This window comes from Urocitellus parryii, chromosome 12 (genome assembly GCF_045843805.1).
Source record: "Urocitellus parryii isolate mUroPar1 chromosome 12, mUroPar1.hap1, whole genome shotgun sequence".
In the NCBI taxonomy this organism is placed as follows: domain Eukaryota; kingdom Metazoa; phylum Chordata; class Mammalia; order Rodentia; family Sciuridae; genus Urocitellus; species Urocitellus parryii.
The window spans coordinates 52,531,110-52,557,781 of NC_135542.1; the positions used below are offsets into that span (position 1 = coordinate 52,531,110).

Consider the following 26,672-nt stretch of genomic DNA (forward strand, 5'->3'; position numbering starts at 1 on the left):
TAAAATAATGGATATATCTCACATACGAAAATTAATCATTGTAATTCTTCAGGTTCAGGAAGTTCAGTTGATCCTAAACAGGCTACCTTTAAAGCAATTCACACTAGGTACAACATGGCAAAATTACAAAAACAAAATACAAAATATTCAAAATATCTGAAAACAGCCAGAGGAGACAAAAGGCAGCCACTAGATTGTTAGCTGGCTTCTTAACATCAGCAATGGGAGACAGAAGTCGTTTTAATAATAACTTCAATGATAAAAGAAAACAACTCACACTTAAAATTCTATATCTAGCAAAAATATCCTTAAAGAATTTAAGTGAAATAAATACAAATTCAGGTAAACAAAAGTTTGTTATCAGCAAATTTTTATTAATTCTTCAGGGAGAAGAAGAAAAGCCAGTTGGAGGGACAGAGATGCAGAAAAGAATGAGAAGCAACAAGATATAATTAAGGGAGATAGCTGTAAAGATGGCATAAATTTGTACATCATTCAGAGGGCATTTTAGTTAGAGTTGTTTTATACATTTTAGTGGGTGTATATTACATTCCCAATATACTTCATGTAGGCATGAAATACAGTAACTTTTTTCTTGTGTTTTCTGACTTGGGAATGGAGAAGTGGGTGACTGGGGTGGGATGACATTTAAACTTGGTTTTACAAGCAGATAATTGAAGATTGACCATGTCTGCCATCCCACCTACTTTTCTTTTTCTTTCTTTCTTTTCTTTCTTGTAGTACAGGGGATTGAACCCAAGGATGCTCTACCACCTCCCCCTGCTCCCCTCCACCCTCGGGGTCATAAGTCTGTTTTTTATTTTTGGAGACAGGGTCTCACTAAGTTGCCCAAGGCTGGCCTCAGACTTTTGATTCTCCTGCCTTAGTCTCCAAAGTCCTTGGAGTTACAGGTGAATGCCACTGAGCATTTTACTCTCTGTTCTTGTATTGCTGCATATAGTCTTATGATTTTTTTCTGAGGACATCTGGAATATATCAATGGCTGAGTCCTATCTCCCAAAGATTTGAATTTAGTTACTTAGTCTGGGGGAGAGAGCCTGGGCAATGGCTGTTTTTTGAGAGCCAATAGTAGTATATAACCAGAGTTGAGAACCACAGGTAGTGAAAATGGTATGGGTGAAGCATAAATGATTCTAGTCTGTTTATGGGATACCGGATGCTGGTGGTTATGCTGCTCAAGGCACTTAGCATCTGTGCCTTATTGATAAAACTGATAATATTAGTACCTTTCTCACAAGGCTTTTGTGAGGAATGAAGAAGGTAACATTTGAATGAAAAAAAAATAGAAACAAAAAGAAGTTTGGAGACCAAAATGACCAAAGGCAACACATAATCATAACAAGAAAGAGCTCAGTGAATGTCTGTGTGTACAGAGAAGTCTTCTAGTTCTCCTTTATAATGGAAGCAACTTATTTTGATTTTTAATCTTATATTTAAACTATTAATACAAATGAGTTGTTGGACTTACTAAAAGTTTTTAGTTTGGGGATTATTATGCTGTACTTGAGTTAGCTGCAGGGATGGGAACATTAACAAAGGAAAAAGGAGTCTTAAAATTTTGAACTTGGTTCTAATATATGCTGTCTCCAATATTTTTTAAAGACAAAACCCTTAGCCATTAAAAAACATTTTTCAGAGAAATTATCTGCATCCGACTGAGAATTTTATGCCAAATTGCAGCCCCCACAAAAGCTTTGGAGAGCCAAGATATTCAAACCTGCGAAATGAAGTGCCAGCTCTACCCTTACACTGTTCCGATGTAATCCTTTAACCACAGAGTGGTTTGTAGCCTAGCATTTACAATGACTCAGGAGACCCTGTATACATTTAACAAAATGTTTTAAAGTTGTTGAGATTTGAAAATACCATAGAAGTACAATATTATTATAAGCAAAACATTCAACACATTTACTGCATTTTCTTGAATGTGTTTCAAGAACACTTATGAAGCAACCAGATTGAAAAGTAAAAAGTCTGAATTATTGTAGAATTTTAAAAAGAAGGGCAACTAATTACTTAGAGTATCTAAAGTAGTCTATCAGAGATCTTCTGTCACTTTTTAAAATTAAAGGAGTCCTTTAGGATATTAAAATATTGATTTGTAAGAGGAGTGAGTGATATAACAATTACATATAATTGGTATATATAAAGGTACATTTAAAAAAGAACTATTTGTTAATTTGGAGATGCTTACAGCTAACATGTTTAGCTTAGCCAGTCCCTATGTGAATAATTTAAAAATAGCAAAATTTATCCCAATGGTATTTGATTTTAATTTAAAAACATATTTGTTATATTAAAAGTATAAAGTATCAATTTATTTTAGTTTCAATCTCTACCTCAGTACTAGTCCTAAATCCAAATTCACTAAATCTACTCTTTAAATAAAAAATACTTTATAGTCAGGAAAAAGATTAAAATGTTTATTATTTCAAAGTGAGTTTGTTATATTTATACTGATATATGAATTGAACTGAATAGAAATGATTTTGGAATTAGCTATATATTTATGATATATATGTATTTTTCTAGTATCAGATAATTGGTAACAGTAATTTTCAAACTTTTTAAACAATTGAGATGTTGTTTATTGAATTAATGACTAACTTCCTGAAGAGAGACCAGATACATCTATTATTTTTCTTCCTTTTTTAAAATTTATAACTATAAGAATGGAACTATAAACTTTTGTGTTAATTTTGCAACATGCCCTATGAGAAAATTTTTGTTTTCTAAGAAAGCAATGTTATTTAGAATAAAGGATTAATGAAGGTTTTGAGAATTAAGAAATTACTTAGCCAGATTGAAGACTTTAGGTTAGTATACTGACAGAGCTTTTTAAAAAAATTTGTTCTAATTAGTTATACATGACAGTGGAATGCATTTTGATACATTGTATACAAATGGAGCTCAACTTCTCATTCCTCTGGCTATTCATGGTGCAGAGTCACACCAATAGTGTATTCATACATGTATATAGGGTAATAATGTCATTCTCATTCCACCATCCTTTCCATCCCCATAGTACCACCCTTCCTCTCACTCCCATCTGCACAATTCAAAGTTCCTTCATTCTTCCCTCACCCCCGCCACTGTGGATTAGCAGCAACCTCTTATCAGAGAAAACATTGGGCAGCCTTTGGGATTTTGGAATTGGTTTATTTCACTTAGCATGATAATCTCTAGTTCCATCCATTTACCTGCAAATGCCATCATTTCATTCTTCTTTAAGGCTGAGTAATATTCCATTGTGTATATGTACCACATTTTCTAAATTCATTCATCTGTTGAAGAGTATCTAGATTGGTTCCATAGTTTAGCTATTGCGAATTGAGTTGCTGTAAATATTGTGTGGCTATGTCACTGTAGTATGTATTTAAGTACTTTGTATATAAACCGAGGAGTTGGATAGCTGGGTCAAATGGTAGTTCCATTCCAAGTTTTCTGAAGAATCTCTATACTGCTTTCCATAGTAGTTGCACCAATTTGCAATGTATGAGTGTACCTTTTTCCCCAAATCCTCGCCGACACTTTTTATTGCTTGTATTCTTGATAACGTGACAGAGCTTATTTAACATTTTAGCATCATGCCATGTCTGTAAGTTTGTAATTAGCCATTTTTAGAATCTAAGCATAATGCTCTGTTAAATTTTTATAAATCAAATTAACTACAACTATTATATATCCTCATTTGAAAAAGCTTCCTCTTTTGGAGATTTTTAAAATCATGTTTAAAAGAAGGAAGTGTTGTGTATGAAACCCCATGGACCTGTCACCTGGTTTCAATAATTATCAAGTTATAGTTTTGTTTCATCTGTACTCCTGTCCACTTGCTGCCTAAGATAGTATTTTGAAGCAAATCCTAAAATTATGCTATTTAATCCATAAATATTTCAGTGTGTTACTCAAAATAATAAGTGATCTTTTTAAAAGCATAACCAAAATACAATTATCTTTTTTTTTTTTTTTTTTTTTTTTGGTACTGGGGATTGAACTCAGGGGGACTTGACCACAGAGTCACATCCCCGCCCTATTTTGTATTTTATTGAGAGACAGGGTCTCACTGAGTTGCTTAGTACCTCACTTTTGCTGAGGCTGGCTTTGAACTTGCGATCTTCAACCTCCCAAGCCTCTGGGATAACAGGCGTGCACCACAACCGTGCTATTATCTTGTTAAAAAAAATTTAATAGCAATTCCCTAGCATCATCAAATGACCACTGTTTGGATTTCTAATAGTTTGAATTAAGGTCTATGCATTGTGATTGTTATATTTTTAAAGTCTCTTTTAATTTATAGGTTTTCTCTATCTTCTTTTTTTCTTTACAATTTATGGTTGAAGAAACAGGGTCAGTTGTTCTATAAAATACCATAGATGCCATTTTGCTAATTGTGTTCTCATGGCATAGTTTTTAAGACACTATGTCCCAGATATCTTTCATCTTCATTCACCTGGTGCATAGTCACAAACCAAAAATAACTCCTGGCCTCACTCCACCCATAATATTTTGAATTTTGTGAAACAGCTGTGATAAGGACTGTATGATTTACTTATTTATTTATTAAAAATATTTTTAGTTGTCAATGGGCATTAATTTTATTTATTCATATGGGTGCTGAGAACCGAACCCAGTGCCTTGCACATGCTAGGCAGGTGCTCTACCACTGAGCCACCACCCCAGCCCCTGCATGCTTTATTTTATATATGAGCCATAGAGGCATCTTCTGTTTGTATTTAGACACTATTATAACTGAATTAGAATTTGTAGTATTACTGGTTATGTCAAAATGAGATGAATATGCATATAGGAAGTAGAAAAGAACTATCCAAAGCAACAGAAGGGCTGTAAGATCCAGTATCTTGGAATCATTTATTTCAAGGACAGGTAGCAGCTGTATTCGCTTAAATCCCCTGAATGATATCACTCATTTAAAAAAGGGCAGTATTATATATTCTTATAATAATAACCTTGATTCATCAGGATAGGTTAATTATATTAAATATGGTTTATTTTAAACAATAATAATAGCAACTAGAGAGTTGGTATTTTGGCACTTGAAGGATTAAAGAATTAGATACCAAGGTTGAAACATAACAGTGTTATGGTTAATCTATAATTTCTGTTAATAATATATGTAATGTTTACTTTTTAAAGATGAGAATCATATATAAAATTACAAAAGTTCTACTTTATCAATGAAATAAGGTATGCTGATTAATTAAATATTCATACTCATAAAAATTTACTGTATATGCTATACTTGAATCAACATTTTAAACATAATTGAATTTTGATAAAATACCCTTTACCCTAAAAATAGAACATAATTTGATCTTTGATCATCTTCTTTGATGATTCAGAAGCATTTAAGGAATTGTTTGTTGCATTAGGATTATTATAACTAACCTTAATTATCATTGTATTGTAGCTGCATAGCAGTTGATTAATGCAGAATCCCAAAGTAATGTTAGATAGCTTGAGTGAGAGTCACAGAATCACTTAAAGAGACCTAACAGGAACTAGTATTCATGTATATATTTATGTTTGGCTGCATATGTAGACTTATGTTTACCTGTGTACATAGGTATACATATTACTGTTACATTTATAATGTATATTGTTAAACATACACATATATATTGACTTGTGACATGTGCAGCCATTACCACTACTAAGGAAGCTGCAAATGGAAGGAATTTGATCAGAATTTACCAAGAGGAAATTGGCTCCAAAATATAACGATTTTGGCTGGAGAAGATAGTGATCCTGGCACAGTATACTCTCTATTTCCTTGTGAGAGCTCCAAGATTAAAAGAATTAGCTACATAGAGGCAGATGCTTGGTAGTTTTCTGGAAGCACAATTATAAGGTTTATGAAAAACAGGAAGATCAACATCTCATGCAGGTTTTTTGAACTGAGAACTGATTTTATGTGCTATTTTGTATCCCATAGACTCTGTCTTTTGAGCCATGATAATTGTACTTTGTTTTTGTATCTGTTTTTTTTAAAGCATTCTTATTTTAAGTGTGCTAGCCTTTGAAAAGAAATTATATTTTAGAATGCATGTGAGATACTATGTTTCAGACTGTTCAAACTTTTAGTGATTGATAACTGTAATTAGTCATATTTCAATATTGCACTTTTAGAATTACTGTGAGTTTTCTTTTGTCTACTTCTGTTCATAACCATCAGATAAACTTTGACTCCCAATAGCCAGTATCTTTATTGACTCTGTATAATTTTGGGATCCTTTAATATACCTAATTTAGTTTATTTGAAGTGTACTGATGATCAGTTGAAAAATAATTTGAGTCCCCATGTTTTAGTCTTTAATGTCTGACATAGTATTTTGTAAAAAATGAATCAGATATTGTCTCTGTTATCAGATATTTTTATAGTTACCCAGAAAAGCGGTTATTACTTACACGTATTAGTGGGTACATTGAATCAGAGAACTTTCTTTTTATCTTTAATTTTCAGGGACTGAAGAACTCTAACTGCTGTCTCTGCTGCATTTTGCTTATGTGACACTGATAAACACCTGATGCATGCAGCATACATGAAGGAGCCATGGAAGGAACTAAACAATTTCTTTAGGAAATGCCTTAAAGTCTTAATTCAGAGGTTACAAACAGATGTTTGAAGGAGCCAGTCAAATCAGACAAAGGAGTGAAAAAGCCAGATATAAAATAGCCAGAATTAGTGGGGATTGTGACCTACTGAAGTGTGTATGCCTTGTCTAAAGATTTTCAAATAAAAATTTTGTGTGGGTCAAAGAAAGCATGTCTGCAGGCTGAGGCTGCCAATTTGTAAATGCTCCATAATTCCTTAATATTATTGGCACCATCACAAAAACCTTGGAGAGAAAAGATGATATTTAAAATTAAATGCAAATAAATATGTCCAATTTAAGAATGATCACACCATTTAGAAGGGTGTTTGGTGCTTTTTCCTGGGTCATAGATGACTTGAAATCAAGGGTGAAGGGATCCTAGGAGGAACTTGGAAGATATTAAAGATCCAGGCACATAAGGGAGTCAAGCTTAGTAAAATTCATTGCAGTAGGAGAAATAAAAAATGAGCACAAATGACGTAGGCTCTCTATTGTTGAATTTTGTCTAGTCTGTTTCCCCTCCCCCATCTAGGGGCAGCTCTGGATTCTAGGTGTTAATCATTGTTAGAAGTAGGTCAGACATCTCAGGGACATTCTCATACTTCCCAGGAAACATGGTGGCAACCAGTGGAAAGCTCTATTGAGGGTGGGGGGATTGGTTATCGTTAACTCATTGGATCTTAAGTGGAAGGTCTAATGAGTTTGTGTGAAATTATTTTGACCTTTAATCACAAGGAGAGTGTCTGTCAAAAAGATGGTTAATTTTTTTAGGATTCAGCCTTGCTGTCTAATCATGCCTAATCATGCCTCCAAAAATCACAACACAGATTCTTTAAGGCCAAGTAGTAGATCATACCCCAGGCTCTTTGAATCAGGGTTTCAAAGGGTAGGACCTGTGAATAGGCGTTTTTAAGGTGCTTTCACAGTTGTTTTTGGATAGCCAGTTCTGGAGTTAGAAAGGTTCATATACTTGCTGCAAGATTGCATTCTGGCAAGCTTCTGTTGAGGGATTTTTTTTTTTTTTTATGTTGTATTGATTAAGAAGAGGAACCCTATTCTGTTTGATGGCAGTGGGTTAGTGGTGATAGAAATTGGTAGGGCTTTGTAAAGGCTCCTGAAGCACATCATTGGATGAGGCATATCCTTGTGATGACTTGTGAAAACATTGGAATGGATGCTTTTCTTCAGTTGACTGTGAGGGTACCAGTTTTGAAAGAACTGGAAAGGATTGGCTTTGGTGCTGGAGAGGTCTGATGAAGTGAAAGTAGATGGAAACAGGGACGGATTGCTAAGTTGATATATGGTTCAAGGCAGCAGGCACTGTGGCCACTTTGTGGGGGTCCATTTTAAATCTTTCTGGAAAGAGAGAGTATGTGCAGAAGATGTAAAGGTTTACTGGTCTAAGGCACACATTCCCAGCTTGGAAGGGAGCCTGAATTCACATGACTGCTTGCTTACACATGCTGAACAAGTGAAGGTAAGGTAACAGTATCTCCTGGTTAAGGGACCTCAAAGCTTAAGGATGATGAAAGCCTGGGTACTGCTTGTTATATTCACTCCAAGACAAACATCAATAATCGAAGTGTCTTTATCTGGCCTGGACTGCTTGTTCTCTTTCCTTTAGTGGATCTATTGGCTTCTTTAGCAGTCTCATGTTATTTCCCAATCAATTGCCTTCCTAGTGTTTGAAAATCTCTGGGATGGGGAACAATTCAGATACCTGTTTCAAATACATTTGAATTTAAATCCATTACATGAATTGTAATCTACAAATGTCTAGTTCTCTATTTTTTTTTTCCTTTTTATTTGTTTTTCATTAGCAGAAATCATCGTAGTCACTGTTGGGTAGAAATGCATTAAGTTTTTTGGTAGGTTTTCCTACAGATCAATAAAAGAAGCTATTCAACATTTTTCTGTAGCAGAAAATATAACTATCCAAACTGAATATATACCTTCACTTATAAGGGCTCTTACAGCTGTGCTTAGTAAGAATTTCTGTAAACCTCTTTGTCCTAGAGAATATAAAATGGCAGTAGGTGTTACAATATATCAGTATTCTTTCCTCCTCCTCTCCCTGTTCTTATTCTTTTTTTAAGCAACAGAAACCTGAATCAAAGTGGCTTCACCAATAAAGGGAATTCTTTGGCGTACAGAACTTAGAAGCCCAGAGTTGGATTCAGATAAGGTTTGGTGCTCTGGCTGACATAATGCCATTTAAGTTTCTTTCCATGTCTTTTCTTCTCTGCCTTCCATTATGTTGCCTTTTTGTCTCTGTAGCCACACAGCTGCTCTGGCTTCTTCTCTTATGAATACAAAACTGTTATTCCAGTTCAGATTGTATATTCTCCTTCTATGACAAGAAGGCAAACCTTTGTTTCTCAACAATCCCAGCCGACATCTTCATTTATCTCATTTTGGTTTGATGGGATATGTGCCCCCAGCTGAATCAGTCATTGAGGCTAGGTATATGGGAAACATTGGTAGGGTTTGCACTCAGAACTAATGGAGCTTTGCTGGAGATTCTTACTCAAAACCCATCCTGAGAATGGGGAGGGGTTGTTTCCCAAGGGAAATTTGGGCTGGTGTTATAGGAGGAGGAATAACAGATGTTGGATATTAAACAATGGTTGCCTTCTAAATATAGGTCAAGGTCAAAGACATTATATGGTCCTGGGTCAAGGGGGTGGAGTTTTTAGGGAAAAGAGTAAAGGCACTGAAAGCTCCTACTACTATATAAAGTGCCTCTGTGGATAACTTTTCCTTTAGTTACTCATTGCTTTTTCTTTCTTCCTCTGGTGGCTGCCCTTGGCTGTTACAACAGGAAGAGCTGAGCTAGCCTCCTTTCTATTGGAGTTTCCTCTGTCCATTTACACACAATGGATGGCATTACTACATTGGTGGCTTTAAGGTCACTGGCCAAGAAGGTCCTTAACTGGGAATTTTACTGAAAGGAGGAGGTTCTGGCAAATACTACAGGTTTGGAATTAAGTCCTGGGATGTCAGCTAAGATGAAGAGAAACAGATAATATAAATCATTGTAGCCGGGAGCCTAGTGTGGCTAGGGAAATCATACAGGGCAGGGGTCAGAAACCAGGTGTCCGAGCCTGCAAGTGTTTTTCTAGTTATAAATAACAACTTGGTTGAAGCTCTTTGTTCTGTCTTGTTCCGTTCTGCCCAATCCTGTGGGTCTCTGTGATTACCATAGGTGAAGGAAATGAGGATCTACCATGAGATCTGGTCCTGATTGAGACAGGAAGTTATTATCTTGCTGTGGGGAAAGGCTAGGAGTCCTATAATGTCTTGATTCATCTGTGGGTATAAAACACTCAGGACCAGCAAAGGATTGATAAGTTTGATCCTTCATTGAAACTTTTGTTTGTTTTTGTTTTGAGACAGGGTCTCTCTGTGTTGCCCAGACTTTCCTCAAACTCCTGGGCTTAAATCTCAGCCTCGGCCTTCTGCCTTAGCCTCCCAAGTAGCTGGGACTATAGGTGCACACAGCTGGACCCAGCTCTTCACTGTGATCTAAGTAATTTGTTCCAACTTTAAAATCTATGGACAGAATTAGGATTCTTAACTTTCAAAATTTGAAAGCCTTCTGAAGACTTTTTCTAATGAAAAGTGAAACATTAACAAAGTGTTTGCTTTAACTAAATGATTGCAGTTAATTTCTCGTAAAGAAACACAGAAGCACACATTAACTTAAAATAAGCTCACACTGTTGTTTCTTGTAGTACAGCCAGGAAAAACAGTAACAAGCTGTCTCCTTCAAAATCACATCCCTGGATGATATTCGAGCAACCTGGAAAATTTAAATACATCCCCAGGAAAAACAATTTGAATTAAGTTGAAATCATATTTGCTAATTTCCTTTCTGCCATTGCAGTATTGTCACAGAAAGTCCGAGTAGCACTGACTGAAAAAAATATGTGACTTCAGTGGTCCAGGTAAACAGCAACATTAATGTCAGAGCCACAGCCAGCCTGGGCTGCAAAAAAGATTTTTAATATATAATGAGTTCAATTTTCAAATTTTAGTTTATACTGGCATTTTGATCTATGTTGAACTTATTTGTATTTTTTAAAAAATATTTTTTAGTTGTAAATGGATCTTTTATTTATTTATTTATATGTGGTGGTGAGGATCGAACCCAGGGACTCACACATGCCAGGCAAGTGCTCTACCACTGAGCCACAACTCCAGCCCCTATTCGTATTTTTTTGAGAAACAATAGGTGTAAAACTTGAGCATTTTGGTATCAAATATGGTATTTAAAAGGTAGCACCTTAAAATTATGTGGATTAAGACAACACCTATGGAAGAAATAAGAGTAGATTCAGTTATTATTCAGTCTGGAACTCCCAAGCTACTTACATTCAGTAGTTTCTGTGTTTTTAGCGTTAGTTCTCTTATACATGTTGTAGGAAGGGCATTGTTTTTCTCAAGTAGTTGTAATGTCAAGAAAGACAGGGAGGCTAATGAAATTTCTTTTCCTCTGAAGGTACGCTTTCCTTTGTTTTCCTATCCCATTAGGGGAGTTTCCAAGAGAGAAAGAAATCTACTTACTTTCTTCCTCTTAATATATAAGGAAGGCTGGAGCAAGGGATGTACTGTAAGGTTTCTTCCCTCCTGTATTCTCTCCCACCCTTGTTTCCTCCCATCTATTCATCACTTCTAAAGACAGAAACATTGCTTAGAAATGAGCTGCGTGATCCCCGTGACTCAGCTGAAGTGGAATTAGCATGGAGTGGGGCTGTGTCCTTCTCTAAGAGCAACTGAAAAGTAGTTTGTAAGAGCAACTTCTGATGGGCAAGAAGAGATATTATAGGCTTTTGAATTTTTCTAAATGGAGTCATAGGTTTACTTTTGGAATACTTTTACATATTTTGAGTTTAAAGTATTGCTTATGAATGGGAGAATGGGAGAAGCTCTAGTGATTCTGATACTCTAGCACAAAATTATCATGATAGAGAAATTTTGGGGTGATTTGCCAGTAGGTTCATATCTTGATAAATATTTGAAATTACCCCAGATCTCCCCTGTTAGTTGGAAGTTTGGCATACCTAACAATTGGGTAAGGCTGCCTACTGTTCACACTTAGGATTTCTTATTTTACTTTTTCTCTTTCACGAGTTTTGTCATTACTATCACAAAAATCACATTTTTCAGCTACTAAAGTATTTGTGTATTTTGTCTAAGAATTACCCTTGTCCTTCTCAAGGATATATAATTGTCATGATCTATATTGACAGAAGAGTCAAGATCATATTATCACTCATTGCTAGAAGATTTTACTAATTATAAGCCAAGGAATGGACTGGTAGATTTTATCCTGAAAGTCAATTAAAAACAACAACAACAACAACAACACATAACACACACACAAATGGGAGGTTTGAGGGGCAGGTCAGAACCTTGGAGAGCTCTATATGCTTTGGCTGAACGAAGGCTTAAAAGGCCTGGAGTGCCTCCAACTTATGCAGATCCTGGCTCTAGCGTTACCATTGAACACAGGTCACAAATCACTATGTTTCATCTGTACCTTCGATTTAACAGTTTGTTATAATTCCCAAGTTGGTGTGAGGACTTAATCTAGCTGTATTTCTAAGACAACTTTTTCTGGCCCGCATTAATCCCAGAAATGACCTTATATTTATGTCTACTTTGCTATTCATTTGGATAATAGAGATCTGCATTTTTTCTAATTAGGTTCCTCTGTGTTTTTAAAGACTGTAATTATCAACTTCAAACATCACAACAACAACCTCAGACCTCAGACTCAATAAGCTCTGCTTGCACTAGTCAAGAGAATTATTAGAATATTTGAAAATAAAGCCACTGAGGATCACAAAGCTACCTTGTTTAATTTTTTGCAATATATTATTATATTTTACTTTATTTTTAGTTAATTAATTTATTTAAGTTAGGTATATATGACAGCAGAATGCATTTTGATTCATTGCAAACAATTGCAGCACAACTTTTCATTTCTCTGGTTGTACACAATGTAACATCACACCATATGTGCAGTCATACATGTACCTAGGGTAATGATGTCCATCTCATTCCACTATCTTTCCTGCCCCTATGCCCCTTCCAATTCTCCTTCCCCTTTTCCCTATCAAAGCTCTTCCATTTTTCCTATGTCCCCCCCAATTATGGATCAGCATCCACTTATAAGAGATAACATTCAGCCTTTGGTTTTTTGGGATTGGTTTATTTCATTTAGCATGATATTTTCCAACTCCATTCATTTACCTGCAAATGCCATAATTTTATTCTTTTTTAATGCTGAGTAATATTCCATTATGTATATATACCACAGTTTCTTTAAACATTCATCTAGTGAAGGGCATCTAGGTTGCTTCCATAGTTTAGCTATTATGAATTGAGCTGCTATAAACATTGATGTGGCTGTGTTACTATGGACTGAGGACTTAAAATCAGCATAGCTGGGTCAAATGGTGGTTCCATTCCAAGTTTTCTAAGGAATCTCCATACTGCTTTCCAGATAGGCTGCACCAATTTGCAGTCTCACCAGCAATGTATGAGTGTGCCTTTTCCCCCACATCCTTGACAACATTTATTGCTGTCTATATTCTTAATAACTGCCATTCTGTCTGGCATCAGGTAGAATCTTAAAGTAGTTTTGATTTGCATTTCTCTAATTACTAGAGATGTTGAATGTTTTTTCATGTTTGTTGATTGAATGTATATCTTCTTCTAAGAAGTATCTGTTCAGCTCTCTAGCCCATTTATTGATTGGGTAGTTTTTTTTTGCCTTACCAGTATGTATGTCTATGAGTGGACCAAAGAGTACATGTAGTTCTCTTCCCTTTTGGCTGCTCCATTTTGTTCTTAATGATTGAATTTAAGAATAAAATCCAAAAACAATAATTTCAAGTTAAAAGTGTAGTTGTAGGAAATGAGGTAGGCAGTGCTATGTTGTCGTCCTTGTGAGTCACATGACCATAAATATTTGAAGTATGGTTACATGGAAGAGGAGTAGACTTACTCTGTGTAGTTTTAAAGCTGATTTCTCTTAATCTACTTCTTTTCCTCCCAAATTCACATTATATTATTTCTACCTTAAAAAGTAGAAGTTGCTATATTTAGAGAAACTATGAAAAGTAGGTTTTAAATAGTTACACTTTAATTATTTCAGATGATATATTAGAGGAGTTCAACATACATAACTGTGCTAATGTATGGTATAGATTTTCATTGCTGATAGTACTCAGTGCTCTTACAAATAGGTCAGTCAGTAGCAAATTTATTTATTTTTGTTATCTTTTGTATTCTCCGGATGAAGTGACATTTAAAAAATTCATGCTTGTTCAGTTACTGTTCTGTTAGAAATGTAAAATGTCATTGGTCATTTCCTAAGACTTCCTATTCAAATGAGTATAATACAAAATAGTAAGAGTTTTGATTTAGACAAGCATAAGAAATCACTACAACTGTGACCACTACATTTTTGCATATTGCATTAGCTTTAGGGAAGTGTTCTGTGAGGCTTAGAATTTAAGAAATAATGAGTTCAAGGTTACTTGAAGCATAATATATTTAGGGTTAAATGATGCAAGATTTATTCTCCAGAAGACTGTGAAACCAGCTAACTTTTGGTAGGTTAGAAGAGACAATTGAAGTCTTATCTCATAAAATGTATAAATGGCAAATGGAAGAGAATTTCTTAAATCTTGAGGCTAAAAAATAGATTGAAATTAAATATGTGAAGTATGCTATTCTGCTTTTTAAAAATTATTTTTCCATTATGAAAGTATGTGCACGTCTTATATATACACACATATAAATATACCCTCAGAAAAATTAGGAAATATGGAAAAATAGAAAGGAGGAAAAAATCCTTCTACATTTCTGGCAATTTTTCTGTGCATAAATGATTTTTGCTGTGGTGGCTTGGAGGGAATGGAAGTAACCAAAAGTTGTGATCATTATATATATATATATATATATATATATATATATATATATATATATATATGCAGATGTAAATCTGTGTTCATTTAATATTTTAACAAAAGTATTTTCATGTTACTACAATATGTGCTTAGAAACACTGGTGGCATCTTATTCCTTCTGATGACTTTTAACAGTTTTTGAGACATTTCATGATATTATAAGTGATTCTATGTTCATTTTTGTTTATAAATGACTTTTGTACATTTTCCTCCCCTTTATCTTGAGTTGTTTTTTAGATTTTTAGAAATGGTATTGAGAATTCTAGAGGTACTGAGAAAAACATTTTCAAGATTCTTTTTTTTTTTAATTCTTTTTTTTTTTATTGGTCGTTCATAACATTACATAGTTCTTAATACATCATATTACACAGTTTGAATCAAGTGGATTATCTTGAATAGGTATTACTATGAAGTGAAGCTACTTAAACCAGTTTTTATTCTTATGTGTAAAAGTACCCATTAAACTGTACCCTCACCAACATTAGCCCTTTGTTGAAAAAACAGTTTGAAAAATTTATATTACTGAGTTTCTCATAATTTTTGCCCCAATTCTCCTCTCTTATGGGGAGTGCTGGGTGAGGGGTAGGACAGATCAGGAGTTCGATGGAAGCAAGAAATAATTAGTAGAGCTTTCTGGAAGTGAAAGTCAGGCTAATGAGTGCAGTCAGATACTGATTCGGGGGTGAGTGATTGATTGAACCCTGAGAGCAGGTGATGGAGCCTGAAAGAGTAGGGGAGGAAGTCCAGAATGGAAAGGCCACAGTAATCTGTAGGGGTATTCAAGAAGGGTCAGACATTGGTGTCCTGTGCAGTCCCCATGGGTAAGGGTAGTCTTCTGGGGAGGCCATCTGATCATTTATGTAGGGAGAGAGACTATTTTCTGTATACTCTTTTAAGCTATTTGAAAAAAATTATCATGTGCATATATTATTTTTTTTCAATGAGAAATTAGCTTTTGAAAAAGGAAAGATGAGGAAATTACATTTCTTTGATTACTAATAAGGTGGTACATTTTCCATATGTTATTAACCAGTTTTGATTTCCTTTTATTTTATTGATATGCTAGACAGTTGAACAAAATTTTATAGTAAGAAGTTTAAGATACTTTTCTTGTTTTATTTTTAATCTATACCTATACTTTATCCTTTTATTAATTGAAAATTTTATCAGAAGATTATTTTTGTAAAAGAAAAAGTTTTTCTTGGGAAGATTTTTCTTCCCTTCATTAGGCAGTGATAGTTCCAAGTCTCCTTTGTTCATTTGCTTATTTTCCATATTAATCTCTCCAAAGTAATGAACTATGGGTACATTGTTTCCCAATATTTTCCATTTATTGACGTCCCTGTGTGTGTCGGAATTTGCTTTGGTGTAGCTGAAAAGCTTGGGTTTTGAACAAGTGAGTCGAGGGTGAGGTAGTTCTCTGAAAACATTGCCGAGTCCCTGTCTTTCTGACATAAGGAAGCTCAGATGAAGAGCTGAGGATTGGATTGGCCCACTGGAGTCTTTAGGGTTGCTGACTTGGGAGTATACAGTGTAATTGGAGTGTAATTATGACAGAGAAATGTGAGAAGGATGAGGGTCACATGAGCTGGGGCATCTCTCTGGTCAGGCAGCCTGGGCTGGGGAGTCACAGTAGGGAATGCACAACTACTGCTGCACACGAGATTGTCATGACAGCTAGGAGGCAGGTGCTGATTCTTTGGTTAGAAACTGGTATTTTAGTAAACTTAATGGGGGGAGAGTCCAGATTTAACATTTACATTTAATTGTTGTTGTCTACATATGAATATCAGCAGAGTTATTGGACCTCTACAAACAGAATTAGTTTACCTCTAGTTAACAGGTCTCTAAAAAGAGTCTCTAACATAATACCTTCTCTGAACAACATCACAGGTGTTTTAGTGAGAATGAATCAGTTTCTACCTCAAGATACTAATGAATTATTTTTTTCCTTCCGTTGTATATTTTAATCCTCATTTAAAAAATTTACATTAGTTTTTAAATTTTTATTTGTACGTTTTAGTTATACATGACAGTAGAATGTATTTTGGCATATCAAACATATATGAAGTATAACCTCCCCCCATTCTTGTGGTTGCACATAATGTGGAGTTACGCTGGTCATGTATTCATATATGAACATGGGAAAGTCATGTCCTTCTACTGTCTTTCAGATTCCCACCCCCAACTCCCTTCCCTTCATTCCCCTTTGTCTAATCCAGTGAACTTCAATTCTTCCCTCTTATTCCTCATGTTTGGATTCTCTTTTTTACTCCCTTTCCTTGTTAGTATGTATTGTGTCCTAGCTGATGCTCTGTGGCCATCCTCATTTCAAATTTCTTGGTTTACATGTTACCCAAATTAAGAAGAAGAAGAACTTTGTGAAGAGAGAAACACACTTATTTCTCCTTTCTTTGTAAAGAGGTCAGCTAAAGTTTTCTTCCTCCTGTCCTCTCCCTGAAGGAACTTTGGGCATCTTTCTTTATGTCTACATGAGAGAATGGAAAGTTAAAATATCCTGTATTTCTCGACTTGTTTTGAAAGTATGTCTAGTTTTAAGGAGTGACAAAAACCCTTGTATATTTTCTGTGTTCTCCCTTTCTAGGTAAAGTGGTTCCAACCACAAATTACCTAACAAATCAAAGTGGTCATGTAGCAACAGTAAAGGGATTGATGAGGTTGTTTTCCAGTGAAGTGTGCTTTGAATGGCCAAGAAGGTCAAATGAATTTCTAGGTATTGGGAGACTGTATTTTAATGGAAAAGGAGGGGCAGGTTGGCATGTCTTTTCTATGCATTTAACAATTAGATTGAATCACTTGAAATGAATTCAAGTTGGTAGTGATGTTTGCCAGCATATATGTTTTGATGATGATGATGATGATGATGATGATGATGATGATGATATGTGTTTGTGTAGGTGGGTGTGTAGGCTTGTTTCTTGCCAAGCTGCTGAAGCGGTAGAATTTAAAAAATATAAATGGAGGTAACTAAAAGCTTTTTCTTTTTTTCACTCTAATACTGCAGCAAGAACTTGGCAGAATATTTGACCAAGAAATGGAGTATTGTATATTTTTCCTATTTATCAATGTTTAATGATATCTGAAGGAAAGCCATAACCAGCTATGTAATGATCATTTTAAGTCTTATACTTTCTTGTTATATTTCGTTAACACTTTGAATGGTGTCTTGTATAGCTCAGAAGGAATTTCAGGCAGTTGAGGTCAAAAGGTTTGCCAGGGAAGACTTTGCACTCTTTTTATCAAATCATTTTTATATCAAGATGATGCTTTTATTCATTGTCCAATGCTGAAAGACTCACCTTCCTTCATTCAAGTCTTTATGTGAACATCTGTGAAGGTCTGTGTTTCCTATAATGCAAGAACACTTTCCCCACTGTCATTTAGTTCCTGTAAGTCAACCCAGTCAATAAAATACCATTGTCCCTTGGTATCTGTGGGGATTGGTTCCAAGAGACCCTGTGGATACCAAAATCTGAATATGTGCAAGTCCCGTGTGTAAAATAATCTAATATTTGCATATAATCTATGCACGTCTTCCTGTGGATTTTAAATCATTTCTGTTGTTTAGATAATAATGACAGAAAAAAAAATCTGTGCATGTTAGTACAGAGGCATGTTTTTTTTCCTTAGTGCGTTCAGCCCATGGTCGGTTGACCTTTGGCTGCTCTCCTTTTAATGAACGCATCCCTTTACTTTTTGTTTGGTTTCTTTTGATAAAAGCCATGCTTAGTTTGTGTTTAAGCAATATAATGTAGTCTCATGGTTCTAAAAGTGTGGTCTGCAGACTCCTGGGGACTCCTGAGACCCTTTCAGAGGTCTACAAAGTCAAAACCATTTTCAGAATCACATTGAAATATTATCCACCCCGCTGCTGTGCTAGTATCTGTACTTACACTACAGAAGCTGTGCCAGGTACAACTGATGCCTGAGCCCTAATCAGGGCAGTGCATACAGTGACACTGCAAGTAGTCACTCTGTTCTCTAATGCTGCATATTCTTGGGGGGAAAAAGTTCACTTAAGAAGGTCTGTAATGAAGTTCTAAAAATTACAATTTTTTAAAGTCTCAGTCCTTGAGGAAAACCCCTGTTGTGTTTGAGTTGCAAGTTGAATTAGTTGCTTTTTGTTTGTGGTGCTGGGGATTGAACCCAGGACCTTGTGCATGCTGGACTAACGCTCTACCAACTGAGCTATATTCCCAGCCCCCATGTGCTTTTATTCCTTTGTCCTTGAAAGAATGATTGATGGGTGAACTATAGTTATTCAGACTTGAGTAGTTGACAGACATTTTCTCAAAAACAAAATGAGGGGGCTGGGGTTGTGGCTCAGTGGTTGGGAGCTCTCTTAGCATGCATGAGGCACTGGTTTGAGCCTCAGCACCTCATAAAATTAAAAATAAGTAAAATAAAGCTATTGTGTCCATATACAACTAAAAATATTGAAAAAAAACCAAAGTGAGTTTATTACTTCAAGGTAAACGACTTGACAATTTTTTATCCTTCAAGTGAAACTTAGTGCTTTGGAAAACTTGTGTTTACTACCCTGAGGTTAATATTTTTACACTGTTTAAAAACTTTTCTGAAGAGATTGGTGTTAGTATTAATGAATATGATTTATTTTACTTTTTATTTTCTTGTGGTACTAGAGATTGAACCCAGAGGCTCTGTACCACTGAGCTACATCCCCAACCCTTTTTAAAAATTGGATTTTGAGAACTTCCTAAGTTTCTGAGGGTCTCATTAAGTTGTTGAGGCTAACCTTGAACTTGCAATCTTCTTGCCTCAGCTTCCTGAGCTGCTGGGATTACAGGCATGTACCACTGTGCCCAGCTGATTTGTTTTTTATATTATATGAATGAAATTTGTGAGCAATGGGAAGATATGCATAACTCAATGAATTAATATTTCCTAAATGACCAATGCAGGGTGTACAAAGTCATAAATGAGTAAAAGATTCATTCAAAGGATAGGATAGATGAATGGAATTTAATGTAAGAATATAAAATATTTATTGATATAGTTTCAGATTCTACATTGCAGCTAACCTTTAAGAAAATACCACTTGTTGAGTGTCTTAATTTTTTATTGCTTAGAGATGGTCTTGTTGTGTTGCCCAGGCTGGCACTGAACTCCTAGACTCAAGTGGTCCTTCTGCCTCAGCTTCTCAAGTGGCTGGGCCAACAGGTGTGTGCCAGTGTGCCAGGCTCTACTTGTTGAATTTTGGGGTGGTATCAAAGAATATTTGAAAAGTCTATTTAAAATACTCCTTTTCTCAAACTGCCTGTTAGATTGAGGCTGGATTTTCTTCATATACTTCAGCCAAAATAACATACTGCAACAGAATGAATGCAGAAACAGATATGAGAATCCAACTTTTATTAAACCAGACATTAAAGAGATTTGTAAGAATGCAAAACAATGCCATCTTCGTACTGTTTTTGAAAATAGAGTTATTATTAAAAATTTCATTCATATTAACATGGGTTTACTTTTAAAAATGAATTAAATATTTCAGTTTTTACCTGTTTTAATTTTTAATACAGTATATATTAATTATAGTAAATATGAATCCACATAACTCACAGAAGTTTTATGGGCTCTTTATGTAGAAGTTTCCTGAGACTAAAATGTTTGAGAACCTATGGTATAGTTATTTAGAGCAGGGACTTGGAGACAAATTGCTTATGGGTAGAACCCAGCTTTATTGTTCAATAACTTTGTGACCTTAGGCAAAATACTACTTTTTGTCTCAGTTTCCTCATCTGTGAAATGAGATAATAATATAACTTATAAGGTGTCCATAGTGATTAACTTGAATATATGGAAAGTTTTTAGAGTTTTTTATAATTTGGCAAGTTATGCAGTTACTACCTGCTGAACATTTGTAATTTATTGGTGTTTTTTTAAATAGATGTTATAGTTCTAGATTTGTAGAGTAGGTGTTTTTAGATATTTCCCTGGCCTGTTAATCAGTAAAGTCCCTGATATCTTCAGCCCTCCCCTCCCCGCTTTCCTGTAAGTCTTTGGTTCTGAACCTTTGCTGCTTGTTAGAACTTTTAGGAAGAAAATTCCAGTACACAGGCCACACCCTGTTTGACCCAGTGAAATCAGAATATGTTGTGTGTGTGTGTTTGCGCGTGTGCATGTGTGTGAGTGGTAGGGGTTGGCAGGGTAGGGTCCAGGCAATGGCTAAGGCTCTTCCGTGATTTCTTTGTGAAGTTTGAGAATCCCTGTTCTAAAGCCCGGCCCCCTCTCTGCCCTGAGATTCTGCCTCCTTTCCTGTTTCTCAAATAAGTGGTTATTTGAGAAACAAATAACATATGCATCAGTAGTTGTTTGTACTGATGTCTGTCTTACCCCTGTGACTCAGTGCTTGGAGACACTTGCCTTGCTCTTCATACTGCTATCAAGGAAATTCCTTTTCCTTCACCCTCAGCTCGAAACTTAGCCAGCAGCCTCAAGGATCCTCTGCTCTCTCCTGAGTCCTTCTCTTTATTACTTGAGGATTTTAGCATGTTGCTCCTGGGCACCCTTTCAGCATTACTCTTGTCATGATTCTGGGTGATTTTAATGTTCATATAAATGATTCTTCTAATACCCCTGCCATTCAATCCCTGACCTCCTCTCCTGTCATGATCTCATCCTTCACTCTGCCTTAGCCATGCCAACCCTTTTTGGGGGTAGTACACCAAACCGTGTTATACCTATTATACTACCTCCATTATCTCCAGTGGCTAGCAATCCATTCTCTGAGCACATCCTTCTGTCTTTCCAGTTCTTTCTTTTTTGTGACTCAACTCCCAACAACTCTTTTGAACCACCACCAAGACCTGCAGTCCATTGGTCCAGCCACCTTTTCATTAACTCTCATTTCCCTTAAGAACTTAATTTGGCTTTATCCTGGCTAAATGACTGTGGTTCATGATTATAATCATTCTTTTGCAACCCCTCTAAGATCTCTTCCCCTAGAAAGCTCCCTAGTACTTGTCTGCAAAATCCCAACCTTTGTTGAATCCAAATCCCCCCTCCTCTACATCTATACTGAGCAGTGGATTGTAGGTTAGCTGGTCTCACTTACAAATCTCACCTCCGACCTCAGCGGGCTTTTGGTGCTCTCTGGACTTCCCGCTGCATTTCTCCAGTTCATTTGTTTTTCTAAATGACTATTTCATACTTTTGTTTTGAACTTCCAGTATCCCATCCTGCTTCCTCACTTTCAGAGATCATCATCTTCTTCCCCATCTCATGGAGAAGATGTCAGCCATCAGAAGAGAAATGCCACAAGCTCCTGCCACCAGGTTGAATGGCCCGCCTGCTTGTGTACTTGTTCAGTTGGCCTTTCCTCTGTTTTCTGGGGATAGACTCTGCTCATTTCTAAGGGCAGCCCTCTTGGAGATCCAATCAATCGCTGCCCGCCCCTGGATCCCCACCTGCCTCACTATCCTCTGTCCTAGTATTCGCATCTTCTCTCTGTTGTGTCATCCGTTTTCCCTGTCTGCAGGAAGACTGTGTCAGGCCAGGGACCTCCATATGAAGCATACCCTTGACCCCGCATTCCTCTCTAGTTCCCAGTTTGAACTGTTTGTACTAGCTGTCTGCAATTTCTTTCTCTGCATTCTCTTAAACCCCTGGTGACCAAGCTTTACTCTACCAAATAGTATTTGTCGGTGACACTACTGACCTGTGTGTACTAGAGCCAGTATTGACTCCTTAGTCTCGTTTTACTCATCAGCACCATTGGACACTTAATGATCACTTCTTTATCCTTGAAGAGCTCCCTTTACTAGGCTTCTGGAATAATATGCTCTATTTTTCTCAGTGTCATTTATCACATCTACTATATTTATTTATTCTTTATTTTCCCATTAAAATGTAAAATCTTAAGAGTAGGAACTTGAACTGTTTTCTTCCTTGCCTTGAACAGTGGCTGATACATGATAGCAATCGATACATATTTGTGTAATTAATGAATGTGAGCCTACAATTAATGTGTACTTCACAGAGTTTCACCCATTTCCAGAAACTTTCCTGGTCATAAAATGTCCTAGTTATTTCTTTCCTTTTTTCTGTTAGATATGCCTTTCTTAATTGTATTTCCCCTTGTTTCTAATCTGTTCCTCTCTTTTTCAGGCTGAACCATCACCTTTGTGTTTATAGTTCTGTGAGACTCTCATGTTTACATCTGCTATTGCTGATGCAGATGGCCTGTGGATCTGGAGTTAAATTACTGTAGCATATTATGCTGAATTTTAGTGCCAATGGAAAAAAAACGCTAAAATTGTAAAAGAATAAGAAACAAGTTCTGTCTTCTGGGATATTTAGGTTTCTTATTTTGTTAACTACCCTTCTTGACATTTTTTGATTGCCTCCTATTCATGGCCAAACTCCTTGATTTTTCTGCAGAGTTTTGGAAAGTGGAGAAATCACCAAGCTCACAAGACCCTTCTAACTTCATCTCTGGGGTCATGGCTAATTAAGAAAAGTCTATCACTGTGAGATTTTTATATCTCTTTTTCTCTGTATTGATGTGACATGGGATTTGTATGAAAATCGTTTTCACCTGTCATATTTATGGCTCTGCAGAACCTCGCCTCCTGGAACCCTTCAAACCCGGAGTGCCTCTTGCTGGTGGTGAAGGAGTTGGTGCAGCAGTACCACCAGTTCCAGTGCAGCCGCCTCCGCGAGAGCTCACGCCTCATGTTTGAGTACCAGACGCTGCTGGAAGAGCCTCAGTATGGGGAGAACATGGAAATTTATGCCGGGAAGAAAAACAACTGGGTAAGGTGTTCAGAAAATGGGGGAGAAGTTCTTTCATCTGTAACAAAATAAAACAAAATGAACTAACCAATTTAGATGTCTATTCATGGTAAACAACAGTCATTTCTTTAGGTAACCTGTGCACTTTGTCATAGTTTAGAGTTAAAAGGACCTTAATGTTTATCTGGGTTATTGTTTCTCAAAGATATCAACTGGGAACTTTGTAAAATTCAGAATGTCATCCCCAGTCCCGGATCTTTAGAAGCTAGGGGCAGAATCTGATGCAGGTGACCCATGCGCGTCTCTCTCTCTCTCTCTCTCTCTCTCTCTCTCTCTCTCTCTATATATATATATATATATATATATATATATATATAAAATTTTTTTAAAATTTAGCATCAGGGATTGAACTCATGGGCACTCAACCTCTGAGCCACTTCCACGGCCCTATTTTGTGTTTTATTTAGAAACAGGGTCTCACTGAGTTGCTTACTGCCTCACTATTGTTGAGGCTGACTTTGAACTTGCTATCCTCCTGCCTCAGCCTCCAGAGTGGGCCACATTTGGAGATGTTAACAAGTTCCCCTTCCCTTTCAAGGAGGGATTTCTCCTCTATCCCAGTCAGATAAGGAGGTCAGTGGTTCTGATGGCAGAGTCTTTAATATTTCCTTTATAAGAGCCTTTAATACTTCCTTTTTATAATTTCTTGACATTGTATAATCCTTTTATAATACAAGTCAGATCATGTAACTCCTCTGCCCAGAATCTTCAGATACTGTTCTTTTTCTCTCATGGTAAAAGCTATAGTCCCTCCAGTGGTGTGAAAAGCATATGATTGCTGTTGCCACTGTCCTCTGTCCATTGTTCTTTTGCTCGCTGGGTCTCCTCCTCTCTCATGCTCACCTCTGGTTGCTCTGGCATCTTTGCTGTGCTGCAGACACACCAGCTATTTTCCTGCCCTGGGCTCTTGGCATAAGTTCTCTGTTCCCTGATTCAGTTCCCCTAGATATTCACACGGCTTACTTCCTTCTTTCTTCAAGTTTCTACTAATGTGTTTTCAGTAATGCCCTATTAACTCTCCCGCCCCGCCCCCCCCCACCTTTTTTATTTTGAGATATAGTCTTGCTAATTTGCTCAAGGCCTTGCTAAGTTGCTACGTGGCTTTGAACTTGGGATTCTCCTGTCTCAGCCTCCCAAGCTGCTGAGATTACAGGCATGTGCCAATGTTCCTGCCTCCCCCAATTGAAAAAAAAAAAAAAGAAAAAACTTTCTTGAGGTATAATTTAGATACCATAAACTTAACCTTAACCTGTTTTAATTGTACACGTGAGTGATTTTCTTTGTAATTTATTTATTTATTCATTCATTCATTCATTCATTCATTTTTAACTGATTTTTTACAAAATAAATGACAGTGGAATGCATTACAATTTTTATTACACATATACAGCACCATTTTTCATATCTTTGGTAGTATATAATGACACCAATGTTGACACCAATTTGTGTTTTCATACATGTACTTTGGATAATGATGTCTATCACATTCCACCATCATTGCCAACCCCCTGTCCCCTCCCCTCCCTTCTCCTCCCACCCCTCTGCCCTATCTAGAATTCATCTATTCTTCCCATGCTTCCCCTCTCTACTCCACTATGCTTGTCGGTGATTTTTAAAGTAAATTTGCTGATTAAGCAGCCATCTCCATCAGATCCATCACCCCAGTAAGATCCTCATGCTCATTTACAGTTACTCCTGTTCCCACCTTCAGTGCCAGGGAACCACCAAACTAATAGATTTTCTTTTCTGACTATTTCATGTAAGAGAATAATATAGTATTTGGTATTTATGATTGGTTTCTTTCCTTCCGTGTGATAAGCTTGAGAGCCATTCATGAACCACATGTCAGCCCTTCATTTCCTTTTATGGCTGAATAATATTCCACTGTTAGACATACAACATTTTGTTTATGCTTTCACCAACTGCTGGGAATTTGAGTTATACTTTAAAAAAATATTTTTAGTTGTAGATGGACACAATATCTTTATTTTATTTATTTATTTACATGTGGTGCTGAGGATCGAACCCAGTGCCTCATATGTGCCAGGCAAGCGCTGTACTGCTGAGCTACAACTCTAACGCAAGTTTCTACTTTTTGAATTTTATAATAATGGTTTATAAACATTCATATACAAGTCCTTATAATACCAGTTCTTAAAATTCTCTTCCCTAAAAATCTCTGCTCTTCTTTTTAAGGTGTATCTTTTTAAAAAGTTATATGTTGCTGGGTAAAATGATCATTTCAGAACTTTGTGGCTTAAAGTGATAATGTTTACCCTCATAGCTTTTGTTTATCAAGAATCTGGGTGGACTTTCTACCAACCCTCCCAGGCTGCACTGGGGTATTGGCCAGAGCTTTAATCATCATGTGGCTCCTCTGGAGAGGGATTTTTTACAAGCTTATTTATGTAGTTGTTGACACAATTCAGTTCCTTGTGGACTGTTGAACTGAGGGCCTCAGTTAAGTGCTAAATGTTTTCTGGAAGCTTCTTTGAGTTCCTTGCCTCTCCTTAGGGCTTTCCACAGGACAGCTCATAAGATGGCAGCTGGCTTCACCAGAGCAAGCAATTAGGAGACAGCAAGAATGTGTGAGCAAGACAGAAACCACAATATTTTATAACCTGACCTCGGAAGTGACATGCCATCACTTTTTCTATATTCTGTTTATTAGGTCCAGCCCACACATAGGAGAGGAATTACATAAGAGTGTGAGTGCCAGGGACCATTGGGAGCCACTTAGGGGAAGCCTGTTACACTTATTATTATGTTTATGGTTTGTCTCTTCCCATGGGAGTTTAAATTTCTCGAGGGCAGGGGTCTTTGTTTTGTTCACTGATAAATCCTAAATACCTGAAGCAGTATTCCATGAAAATTTGTTGAATTAATTAATGAATAAACTCTAGTTAAGCATAGAATAAGTTTAGGTACTCTTTTCTTGTTAATACTTTTAGATTTTACTTAGTCTTTTCTTAGGTTAAGTATGTTCTCACTTTTAGTCTTTAGCTTTTTCTTAAAGGATATAATTTCCAAGGTCTTCCACATGATTAATACCTTTGAATTGGCATGACTAAAATTTATTTTTGTTAAAAATCTTTTTAATTAAGTTTAAAAATAAAGTTTTTTTTCTTTTGTAAATTATTTATATTATAGTAAAAGACACATAACTCTAAGCCATGGTTCAGTACTATTAAGTATGATCTTCATATTGTTAGACAGTTGA

At 36.2% G+C, this 26,672-nt stretch overlaps 1 protein-coding gene across 1 annotated transcript in view; it reads left to right on the forward strand.

The window, feature by feature from the left end:
- The window catches only part of Babam2 (BRISC and BRCA1 A complex member 2), a 396,592-nt gene that overhangs the window by 108,382 nt on the left and 261,538 nt on the right, over nucleotides 1-26,672 (forward strand). The window contains exon 5 of the mRNA XM_026391012.2: nucleotides 23,219-23,413. Within this exon, the coding sequence (XP_026246797.1) occupies nucleotides 23,219-23,413 (195 nt within the window). The remainder of the gene's footprint in view (nucleotides 1-23,218; nucleotides 23,414-26,672) is intronic.